The 12,500-nt window shown below is 41.5% G+C and overlaps 1 protein-coding gene across 6 annotated transcripts in view; it reads left to right on the top strand.

Annotated features, from left to right (window-relative positions):
- The window catches only part of dmd (dystrophin), a 555,891-nt gene that overhangs the window by 273,785 nt on the left and 269,606 nt on the right, over positions 1-12,500 (top strand). For all 6 annotated transcript variants that reach the window (XM_084050679.1, XM_084050677.1, XM_084050678.1 and 3 more), the window contains 3 exons: positions 1-75; positions 1,826-1,933; positions 8,196-8,375. The exon at positions 1-75 is cut by the window's left edge and continues 27 nt beyond it. In XM_084050679.1, coding sequence (XP_083906805.1) covers positions 1-75; positions 1,826-1,933; positions 8,196-8,375 — 363 coding nt within the window. The remainder of the gene's footprint in view (positions 76-1,825; positions 1,934-8,195; positions 8,376-12,500) is intronic.

Below are 12,500 nucleotides of genomic sequence, written 5' to 3'. Positions count from 1 at the left end.
TGTAAATGGACAGAGGAGCGGTGGCTGCTGCTGCAGGAGATACTGATGAAATGGCAGCACTTCACCAACGAACAGGTACACTATGACGTGTGTGTGTGTGTGTGTGTGTGTGTGTGTGTGTGTGTGTGTGTGTGTGTGTGTGTGTGTGTGTGTGTGTGTGTGTGTGTGTGTGTGTGTGTGTGTGTGTGTGTGTGTGTGTGTGTGTGTGTGTGTGTGTGTGAGCAAGGGTGTGTGTGTATACTAAGTACTTTGTCCATAGCCTGAGACTCCAGCCCCGACCAATCACCTTCACGTATCAACACCATGACTCTTGTACACATGCAGGTCCCTTCTTGGAAATGTGTGAAATGCTCACAGAGGATTTAACAGTATAGATTTGGGGTCCCAGATATAAAAAAAAAGATTTATCTAAAGGGTGTCCGGGGTCTAATACATATCAAACTGGGCGTTCTTGGAGAAAACAAATAAGTGGTTGAGAATCACTGTACTAGTAGCGAGCATGCGTGTGTCTGTGTCTGTGTACACGCACACATGTGCATGCGTGTGCATGTGCGTGTGCGTGTGTGTGTGTGTGTGTGTGTGTGTTTCCTTCATTAGCCAGATGTCAGCTGTAAAGCCGCTGATAGAATGAACCTCTCCAGTGCTGTTCATAATAATCACAGCTGCTGGCCACAGCCTTGGAGACTATTCACCAGACATTATTAATGGATTAACCCATTAGAACCGGGAACGCATCTGTGTCATTTTAAGATTTCCTTGGCTATTCAAAAATAGCAGATTTTTTTTTTTGAAGCGAACATTTTTAACTACAATCTTTCCTCCTGGGGGGGTCCCTGGAACAAACATATTTTGAGATGGGGGTCCACGGCCAAATACATATCATTTTGGGTGGTCCTTGACAGCAAGATAAGTTATGTTTTCAAACTGTTAGGATTTAGAAGACATTTGTAGAATCCCCAGAAGCAAAGATTTGAAAATAGCAGATCTACAAGCTCATAGCGCGGCACTCGGTGCCACGCTATGAGCTTGTAGATCTGCTATTTTTGAGTAGCCAAAGTATAAGATAATGGTTAAAGTGGTTAAAATCTAAAATGACAGATGCTCTCCCGGTCGTAATGGGTTAAACTGCTGCAAAACAGCCGGGATTATTACCTCCCATTCACTGATCTCTAGCAGCTAGTCTGAAAGGAGCTTTGGTTTGTACAATGAGCGGGAAATGAAAAAAGAAAAGAAAAAAGAAAAGAGAGAGCAACATTAACCCATTAAGACCTGGAACTGTGTCATTTTTAGATTTCAGCTAAAAAGCATTATTTTACACTTTGGGCTATTCAAAAATAGCAGATATACAAGCTCATAGCGCGGCACCGAGTGCCGCGCTACGAGCTTGTAGATCTGCTATTTTTGAAAATTCGTGAAAATGTGTGCAAATCTTTGAATATATATATTTTTAAAGCGAACATTTTTAACTCAAATCTTTGCTTCTGGGGGTCCCTGGAACAAGATATTTTGATGGGGGTCTGCAGCCAAATACATATAATTTTGGGGGTCCTTGACATGAAAAAGATTGAGCACCACTGATATAGAAACATACGTTTTTCAGAATACTGTTGAGATTTAGGAGACATGTAGAATCGGCTTCAGGTCTCAATGGGTTAAGGTTCATTGCAGAGAATGTATCTAAAATAATATTGTGAAACTATTTTGTCATATGCTGTACCTCTCCCCTTCTCCTTCTCCTTCTCCTCTTCTCTCCTCTCCTCTCCTCTCCTCTCCTCTCCTCTCCTCTTCTCTCCTCTCCTCTCCTCTCCTCTCCTCTCCTCTCTAGGTTCTGTTTGACTCATGGTTGAGTCACAAGGAGGAGCAGGTGCGCTCCATAAAGACGTCTAACATGAAGGATCAGGTGGAGATGGTCGCCTGCCTCCGCAAACTGGCGGTAAAGACCCCCCCCCCCGTCCGTCCGTCCGTCCGTCCCGTGCGACGCACTCTTTACAACTATCTGTCTGATCCATGAAGCCCATGCATTCATACTGGTGGAAAGGATCACTATACAGTAGCACCCACTTAAATCCTTTTTAGGATCTTTTGTTTAACCCATTAAGACCGGGAACACAATGATTTGTGTTATTTTTTAGAATTCGTTGGCTATTCAAAAAGCAGCAGATATACAAGCTCATACAGTAGCTCGAAAGCTCAAAAATTGTGAAAATGTGTGCAAATCTTGGAATATAAATATATACATTTATATCTGGAACAAAATATTTTTCGATGGGGGTCCTTGACATGAGAACAAGTTTGAGAACCACTGATATTATAGCAACATATTATATATATTTTTTTTTTACAGTTTAGAAGACATTTGTAGAATCCCCAGAAGCAAAGATTTGAGTTCGCTTTAAAAAACGTATATATTCAAAGATTTGCACAATTTATTTTCCCAAACAAATAGCAGGTCTACAAGCAGCAGATCTACAAGCTCATAGCGTGCCGCACTAGGACCTTGTAGATCTGCTATTTTCGAATAGCCCAAAATATAAAAGAATGGTTATGGCAAAAAATCTGAAATGACACAGTATGCGTTCCCGGTTTGAATGTCTTAATGACCCAGAAGCTGCAGTAGCGGTGGACCTTTCGGGTTCGGAGCCTTTGATAATTGGGAAGGCTGCGGCCGAAACGTCCGCTCACGCTGCCGGGTCATTAAATAAAAAAAACGTCCTAACATGACTTTAAGTGGCCGCCGGCGATCATTTTTACTGGAGTCCTTTCAGAGCCGTGCACCGAGGTGTAAGAGAACCGTCAACAGAGACGCGTTTCTCTTCTTTAATCCATTGAGACCTGGAACGCATCTGTGTCACTTTTTGATTTGAGCTAAAAAGCATTATTTTACACTTTGGCTATTCAAAAATAGCAGATCTACAAGCTCATTGCGCAGCACCGAGTGCCGCGCTACGAGCTTGTAGATCTGCTATTTATGAAAAGTGTAGAAAATGTGTACAAATTAATATATTAATATTCTTTTAAAGCGAACATTTTTAACTCAAATCTTTGCTTCTGGGGGGTCCCTGGAACAACATATTTTGAAATGGGCGTCTGCGGCCAAATACATATAATTTTGGGGGTCCTTGACATGAAAAAGTTTGAGAACCACTGATATAGAAACATACGTTTTTCTCAGAAAACTGTTGAGATTTAGAAGACATTCGTAGAATCGGCCTCAGGTCTTAATGGGTTAAGTTATCATGCATTGCAGCAGATGTGTTAAATTCTGTACAGGCTGATTTAGGCAATTTGTTTCACTGTGGATTACCACCACCCCGTTTCAATGTTTTACCATACATTCATATATCGTCTCTCTGTCGGGTGGAAACCTCATAATTATGTCCAAAACTTTTACCTTTCAGGATTCAAATTCAAAAGTATGCCAGAGTAGCTCAAAGCTTTTGAGCTTGTAGATCTGCTACTTTTGATGCTTTTGTGTGACACTGTAGTATGAGGACATTGGCCGCGTTTCCCAAACGAATTTGAGCTCCTGCGTAGCCTAGAAGCTGCGTAGGTGCCTCCACGCATCTGCGCAGTAGCAACCCCGCTGCGCACTATCTTCGTTAGTAGCAGCTGTGTGTGCCCAACGTCTCATCTAAATTGGCTTCAGTAGACACCATCTTCGTAGGTTCCGTTTCGTCTGTGCTAAAACTACATTCGTGAGACAGCATGCACGTGAAGAGATCCTGGACGTAGCCTACGTAAAGCCTACGTCAACTACGTAGTGCTATCCTACTATAGTTTAAACACCCTTTGCATACATATATCTATATATACAGGATTTTGCAAAAATACTAAGATAAAGTCGCACCTTTATCTAACTTACCTTTATATGAATTGGACACTTACATTTTTATAGGTACATTCTGTAATGTATTAAAATGCATTTTTTAAGGTGACATTTCAATGATCTTAAATAAACACTGCGGCCATTGTTCGCCGTTCAAAAAAATTCAGAGGATAGAGGGGGCGTCCCCCTGCATGATTGACAGCTTAACGCGTAACGGGCGACGCCTCCCCAAAAAAACAGACATATATACAACAAACACACTGCGACATGCCGTGTTGATAGCTTGCAGATCTGTTATTTTGGGTAGGGCGAGCGGCTGCAGTGCTTCGTCCTCTATGCATGAACCCGAAGTTTACAAATCGTACTCTCACGGATAATCCGATCATCTAATAAAAATATTAAGCACATGCCAAGTTAACTAAAGGTATATAAATGATGCTGAGCTAAATATGTTTCCTTAATTTCGAAGTTTTATAGTTAAACGTTATGATGAAAGTGCAGTTCCTCTCACAAAGTGACAGCTGGCGAGCGCAACAGCTCGCCATGTTTATGAATGGTTAAAACATCTTTTGAAAATAGCAGATCTACAAGCTCACAACGTGTCACAAGCTTGTAGATCTGCTATTTTCAAAAGATGTTTTAACCATTCATAAACATGGCGAGCTGTTGCGCTCGCCGAGCGCAACAGCTGTCACTTTGTGAGAGGAACTGCACTTTCATCATAACGTTTAACTATAAAACTTCGAAATTAAGGAAACATATTTAGCTCAGCATCATTTATATACCTTTAGTTAACTCATATACTGCCTAGAACGACTAAAACGACTTCTGTCCATAAGCCATGCCTGCCAAGAACGACTAAAACGACTTTTTAAAAAATTAAAAAAATTAAAAATATTTTTTTTTTTTTTTTTTTTTTTTTTAGATTTTTTTTTTTTTTTTTGACCCAAAGACCAAGGAGATATGATTTTTCGAAGATATAGACTCCCATCCACTTCCTTGTTAACTTAAAACTTAAAAATTCTGTATCTCGGCTCCTGAGTACTTTTTTTTTTCAATGAAAAATATGGCAGTGTTCAAACGCAGCCAGAATAATTCTGGCAGTGAATGAGTTAACTTGGCATGTGCTTAATATTTTTATTAGATGATCGGATCATCCGTGAGAGTACGATTTGTAAACTTCGGGTTCATGCATAGAGGACGAAGCACTGCAGCCGCTCGCCCTTTTACGCACCGGCCCGGCCCGGCCGGTCTTTTCATAGATTTCATAGAACGATGGGTGTTACAGGCGGCCCAGGGCGCTCGTTACAAGATGCTTCGTAGGACAGTACTCCCCTCCTACTGTGGGCGGGGAGTATGCTGCGCGCATTCTGTCTCACGAATGTACTTTTACCACACACGCAGCCAGTTTAGATGGCACGCAGGGGCACAACCACCTGCTACTAATGAGGGTAGAGCGTAGGTTTGGCCGAGTCCCAGCTGTGTAGGAGACGCTTGCGCAAGCTGCGTACGGCCACGCATGACCTGAATTCTACGTGCCTGCTATGGTACTGCGAAGCATGTGACGTCACACGTTAGACCCGTCGTCGGACCTGCGACGATGCTCTACGCACGAGCTCTTTGGGAAACCCGGCCATTAACTCTCTCAGTGCCAAGCCACGAGTTATCCCGAGTTTTTTCTGAATGCCCTTACTGCCAAGAACAATCTTTTTTTTTTTTTTTGGAAAAGAATGTTCAGAACCCAAGATATTGTGATCCGAAGATTTGCTGCTTCATTCACTTCTTGTTTAACTTATAACTGAAAAAGGCTGTATTTTTTTTTACTTTAAAAAAAAATAAACAATTGCTGGCACGGTATGAACACATTTTTTATTTCATTGGCACCGAGAGAGTTAATTTAGAAAATGTACGAAAAAAAACACAACAAGTTAAAATATGGAGATAATCGGTTTCTGCCCCGACAGCGATGATTATGTGATACAACACTGGAAAATAGTTTATCCACTAGAACCCTATAGCATCTCTGCTCTGGGAAGGAACATTCGGCAAAAAATAGCTGATCTACAAGCTTGTGAGCTTGTTCTCTCTACACCAAGAGATCAGTGTACTGTAGACTAGAGAGAACAAAGACAACTCGGGTCCGGTTTAAGTATAGACGGTTTAATCCATTTAGACCGGGAACGCATCTGTGTCATTTTAACCCATTAAGACCTGGATCTGTGTCATTTTTAGATTTGAGCTAAAAAGCATTATTTTACACTTATGCTATTCAAAAATAGCAGATCTACAAGCTCATAGCGCGGCACCGAGTGCCGCGCTATGAGCTTGTAGATCTGCTATTTTTGAAAAATCGTGAAAATGTGTGCAAATCTTTGAATATATATTATTTTAAAGTGAACATTTGTAACTCAAATCTTTGCTTCTGGGGGTCCCTGGAACAAAATATTTTGATGGGGGTCCGTGGCCAAATACATATAATTGTGGGGGTCCTTGACATGAAAAAGATTGAGCACCACTGATATAGAAACATATGTTTTTCAGAAAACTGTTGAGATTTAGGAGACATGTAGAATCGGCTTCAGGTCTCAATGGTGTCTTTGGCTAAGAAATCTTGAAAACGTTGTGCAAATCTTTGAATATACATATATGTTTTTTAAAGCGAACATTTTTAACTCCAACATTTGCATCTGGGGGGTCCCTGGAACACAATATTTTGATTCCGCGGCCAAATTCATATCATTTCGGGGCTCCTTGACATGGAAAAAAGTTGGAGCACCACTTTTATAGCAACAAACTGTTAGGATTTTGAAAACATTTTCTGGATATGTATTTGGCCGTGGACCCCCATCTCAAAATGTTTTGTTCCAGGGACCCCCCCCCCCCCCCCCGGAAGCAAAGATTTCAGTTACAAATGTTTACTTTGAAATATGTGTATATTCAAAGATTTGCACACATTTTCAAGATTTTTCAAAAATAGCAGATCTACAATGAGCTTGTATATCTGCTATTTTTGAATAGCCAAAGAAACCTAAATCCCAACACACCAGTATTCTGAAAAACGTATGTTCCTATATCAGTGGTGCTCAAACCTTTTCATGTCAAGGACCCCCAAAATTATATGTATTTGGCCGCGGACCCCCATCTCAAAATATTTTGTTCCAGGGACCCCCAGAAGCAAAGATTTGAGTTAAAAAATGTTCGCTTTAAACAATATATATTAAAAGATGTGCACATATTTTCAAGATTTTTCAAAAATAGCAGATCTAGATCTGCTATTTTTCAATAGCCAATTTATAAAATAATGGTTTAAGTGGTCCCCGGTTTTAATGGGTTAAGTGGTCTGTACACCAAAGCTCAGCGTGTGTGTGTGTGTGTGTGTGTGTGTGTGTGTGTGTGTGTGTGTGTGTGTGTGTGTGTGTGTGTGTGTGTGTGTGTGTGTGTGTGTGTGTGTGTGTGTGTGTGTGTGTGTGTGTGTGTGTGTGTGTGTGTGTGTGTGTGTGTGTGCAAAGTCCCATGTCGATCCGTCCAACGGTGCTGGAGATTATAGCTGTTTACAGACGGATTGGACGGACTCACGGGAGCGAAAACGTAATCCCCTCGCCTTCGGCCCGTTCCGGCCTGGTGGGGATTCAATACAATTCAAAACATGCTCACTCCACTACTCCACTACAAGCACGCGTGGCTCAGTCAAATTTGTACTTGAGTTAAATACTAGAGTATACTTGCTTTTAAAGGGCATTCAAAAGTACAGTAGTAGTAAAATACTTAAGTATTCAAAAGTCCAAATCACAAAATACATTTTCTCTGTAATATCAATGCATTGCTGTACCGAAATCTTAAAAAAATATATTAATACATCTACAAAGTAACTAATAGTCTAGTTACTTTGTAGATGTTATCATTATTACAAAACATACCCACTTCACCCCTATACATTTCGGCTCGCAAGCTTTGTGAGCTTGTAGATCTGCTATTGTAAAAGGATTTTTATACATTTTGAAAACGTGTGAAATGTGACATTCTGCATAATGACTACTTTCTACTTTTGGTACTTTTAAGTACATTTTGATACCAATACTTTTGTACTTCTACTCAAAGTACATTTTATTATTCTGGACTTTTACTTCAGAGTATTTCTACATCGCAGGAGGCCTGTCCCCAACTAAGGATTTCTATAGTCGACTCTGATCGACCAAATGTTGCATTAGTCGACTAATAGTCGACTAATGACTATTCGATTAATCTAGGTCAGGCCTACATTGCAGTATTGATACTTTTACTTAAGTAACAAATATGCGTATTTTGTGTGTGTGTGTGTGTGTGTGTGTGTGTGTGTGTGTGTGTGTGTGTGTGTGTGTGTGTGCGCCAGACCCTGAAGGGGGAGATCGAGCTGAAGAGGTCCAGCATGGACAGACTCTGCAGCCTGAGTCAGGACCTGCTGTCCAGCGTGAAGAACAAGGACATGGCCGCCAAGCTGGAGGCCCGACTGGACAACCTGGCCCAGCGCTACGACCGCCTGCTGCAGGGCCTGGAACTCAGCAACGCACAGGTATACCTAGACCCCTTAACAGACGACGTCAGAGGGCGTCACGGCCATTCACTGTGCGTACGACGCGACACCCTCACTCTCACAGATCTGTCATTTCATACCCCCCACTTTTTGGAAAAAAAAAATATATATATATTTTTGAGTGGTGCCAACCACTCCTATACATGACTTTGTCCGTGTGTCCGTCTCTGTCCAATAAACAAACATTGATGACAACATCAATACGGGAATCAATACGGGGCCCATCAAAGGCACCACTCTCTTCACATAAGGTGTGATTTTTGGGGCGGTGTAACCGCCCCCTATAAGTGAGTTTTGGACACTGACCAATCCTGCACCGTGATTGGCCAATAGTCTACAACGCAGTCTACACCCCTAACCCTTCCATTGTCAATGCAAATCTATACTTTTGCAAAGTCAGCCAATCACATTACAGCTAGTGTCATCACCACTAGCTGTAATGTGATTGGCTGACTTTGCAAATTCAGGACTGTGATTGGCTAGCGAAACACATGACACATGTGCAGCCCTATGAATAGCAGTATGGACTTAAAAAAAAGGCATTCATCCTTTTTTTTAAGTGAGTCATGTTGTGATGACCACACACCGCCCACTTCACACTGGGTGTGATTTTTTGATAATAAATCGGTAAAATCAGGCAAAAATAAGAATTAAATAACCTAACCCTAAAACCGAAGTAAAGTAACCAAAACACGAGAAAAAAATGAATAAATCCGCCCAAAGAACGAATTTTGAAAATACAGATTTTTTTTAAATTTGACAGTTACAAATGTTTTTCACGCTTTTAAAAAAAATAGCAGATCTACAAGTGCCGGGCTATGAGCTTGTATATCTGCTATTTTTGAATAGCCAAAGTGTAAAGTAAGGGGTATAGTCCACCGAAAAGTCCATCCCCCCCACCTTCAGAGAGCCTGTGACGTCCCTGGATGACCTCACAACGATAAGAACCGGTATGCGCCTGCAGGCCGGCACCAAATGAAACCCATTCTGTCGGGTCTCGCTAGGACGCGCCTCACTAGCCAACACACAAGAGGAGGTTGAATGTACTGAAACCATCCGCACCCCGAAACAATAATGTTGGGAATTGATTGCATGAAACAATCACCTGTGCGTCCAGTCTCAATGTTGGTAAACCAAAAAATGCGTCTATAGCAGGGCACCAGTGTTGATTTTGACAGCAAATTTTGAATTAGTTTTAGTCATAGTTTTTTGAATAAAATTCCATTTAGTTTTAGTCATCTGAAATGTTTTAGTTTTAGTCTAGTTTTAGTCGACTAAATCCTTGGTTCTCAAAGTGGGGTCCGGGGACCCCCAGGGGTACTTATGAGGGGGTTCCAGGGGGTACCCGGAAAAATGTGTAAATATAGCATCAGAATAATTTTAACCTTTTATACTTTGGCTATTCAAAAATAGCAGATATACAAGCTCATAGCGCGGCACCGAGTGCCGCGCTATGAGCTTGTAGATCTGCTATTTTTGAAAAATCTAGAAAATTTGTGCAAATCTTTGAATATATGTTTTTTAAAGCGAACATTTGTAACTCAAATCTTTGCTTCTGGGGGTCCCTGGAACAAAATATTTTTAGATGGGGGTCCGCGGCCAAATACATATCATTTTGGGGGTCCTTGACATGAAAAAGTTTGAGAACCACTAAATATCATACGATTTTGGTCCACTAAATCTACAGTTGTCGTCAAAAAAATGTATTTTGACGGGCCTTGAGGGTGTCGTAATCATAGACATACTGTATAAAGGTAGACGGCTCTGGGGCGTCTGCATCTCGGGCGCCATTTTGGAGAAGGCACGCTTCCTGACTACTGGCCAATCACAGCGCGTCTCTTCCGGGACTTGACAGAATCTAATTGTATAAAGATATAATGTACAATATTTTTATACAACTAGATTCTGACAAGCCCCGGAAAAATCACGCTGTGATTGGCCAGTAGTCAGGAAGCGTGTCTTTTGGTACATTCGGTCCCCGCAAGTACAGTATAGTAATACACACACACGCGCACACGCACACACACACACACACACACACACACACACACACACACACACACACACACACACACACACACACACACACACACACACACACACACACACACACACACACGCATACACACACAAGCGTGGATAGTGTGAAAGAGAACTGTCACTACGGCAGATATCTGTGACTAAGTGCTGAAGTGTTTTCTGTCTAATCATGTTTGTTTTTATTGATGTAATTAATCCACATTTTCATGTTTAATCAAGTCCTCTTTTCTTCCATGAAGACCCCCCCCCACAATCACACACACACACACACACACACACAATCACACACACACATCTAAAACACCTCATACAGCTTTCTTTATTACAGAAGACACTGCAATTTACACGCACGCACGCACGCACGCACGCACGCACGCACGCACGCACGCACGCACGCACGCACGCACGCACACACACACACACACACACACACACACACACACACACACACACACACACACACACACACGTACACGCACAAACACTGCAGGCCCTTTGCCTTTAAGACCTGTACCAGCAGGCATGCAAGTGCACACACACACACACACACACACACACACACACACACACACACACACACACACACACACACACACACACACACACACACACACACACACACACACACACACACACACACACACCAGACTGAACTCACTACCACCCCACATACACACACACCTGGTACAAAACACAAAGTAAAATACTAAATTCTAAACGGCACCTAGGCCTCTTTACCTGGAGTTACAGCATTAAAAATATATATTAAAAATGAATGCTGACAAGACTGCGGTTGCTTAAAATCATTTCTTAATCATTTTGTGTCCCCGGGAGAAAAATATGCTAATGTGCAGTTTTTTTTTCGGACTGGCCTGGAGTTTATTCCATTCTTTGGTGGCTTTAACCCATTAAGACACAGACACAGACACAGAGTGCCACGCTATGAGCTTGTAGATCTGCTTTTTTTGGTCTTTTTTTGTCTTGAAAATGTGTGCAAATCTTTGAATATATACATTTCAAAGCGAACATTTGTAACTCAAATCTTTGCTTCTGGGGATTCAACATAAATGTTTTTGAAAAAAAAAAGTATGTTGCTAGAATCAGTGGTTCTCAAACTGTTTCATTCAAACTGCCACTCGGTGGTGCGCTATGAGCTTGTATATGTGCTATTTTTTGAATAGCCAAAGTATAAAATAATGGTTAAAGTGGTTACACAGATGCGTTCCCGGTCTTAAGGGGTTAGAAGAAAAGTGCAGATTGTGCAAAGCCCAGAGTCTCGTTTAGGGACACTAAGGTCTCCACTTGAGGTGGACTAGTGTGGCATTCCAACGTTTTAATTTCGAGGACCTTCGCAACTCTGAGAGTGTGTACAGTCCCAGAGTTACATACCTGCAGTGGTGGAAGAAGTACCCTGATATTTTAAGTAAAAGCAGCAATACCACAATATAAAAATACTCTGTTACAAGTAAAAGGCCCGTGTTCAAAATGTTGAGTAAAAAGTACAAAGGTATTGGCATCAAAATATACTTTATACCAGATTCCAGATTCTATGAGTGAAACAAGCGACCAGGTCTATGACAACAAGCCCAAAAGAAGCGACCAGTTTCACCACTTGAGCCCTATTGCATCAGCTATTTTCAAAAAATAATCTTGCATAAGCAAGCCCAAATAAGCAGCTACACTTCAGAAACAAAGCCCAAACAAAAAGCAACCCAATAGTACTACTTGAGAGGGAGAATAACATTCTCAAGTAGTATACTATTGGGTTGCATAACATATATATTATGTTGATTTGGAGCCCCCCCAACGGACCCAACTTTGAGAACGGCTGAAGTAGACCTTGAAGCTGGGCTCATTTGCTCCGGGCGGAGCTGAACAAAGCTCTTCAACTCTGAAGGAGCAGTACTCATTATGCACTAAACGCCAGAACACAAAATTAAACTGTCAAAGCTTGATATTTTATTCATTGGACAAGTACATCAAAATGATGATGCTGTCCTGACAATACTGTCCAGAACTTCCAGGCCTTGTTTTTGACTATCAAGTAGTCACCCCATGCATGGA

The sequence above is a fragment of the Gymnoscopelus microlampas genome (assembly GCF_963454915.1).
Source record: "Gymnoscopelus microlampas genome assembly, chromosome: 24".
In the NCBI taxonomy this organism is placed as follows: domain Eukaryota; kingdom Metazoa; phylum Chordata; class Actinopteri; order Myctophiformes; family Myctophidae; genus Gymnoscopelus; species Gymnoscopelus microlampas.
The sequence above is the reverse complement of the archived record's forward strand: the minus strand, read 5'-3'. Positions and strand labels throughout refer to the sequence as shown.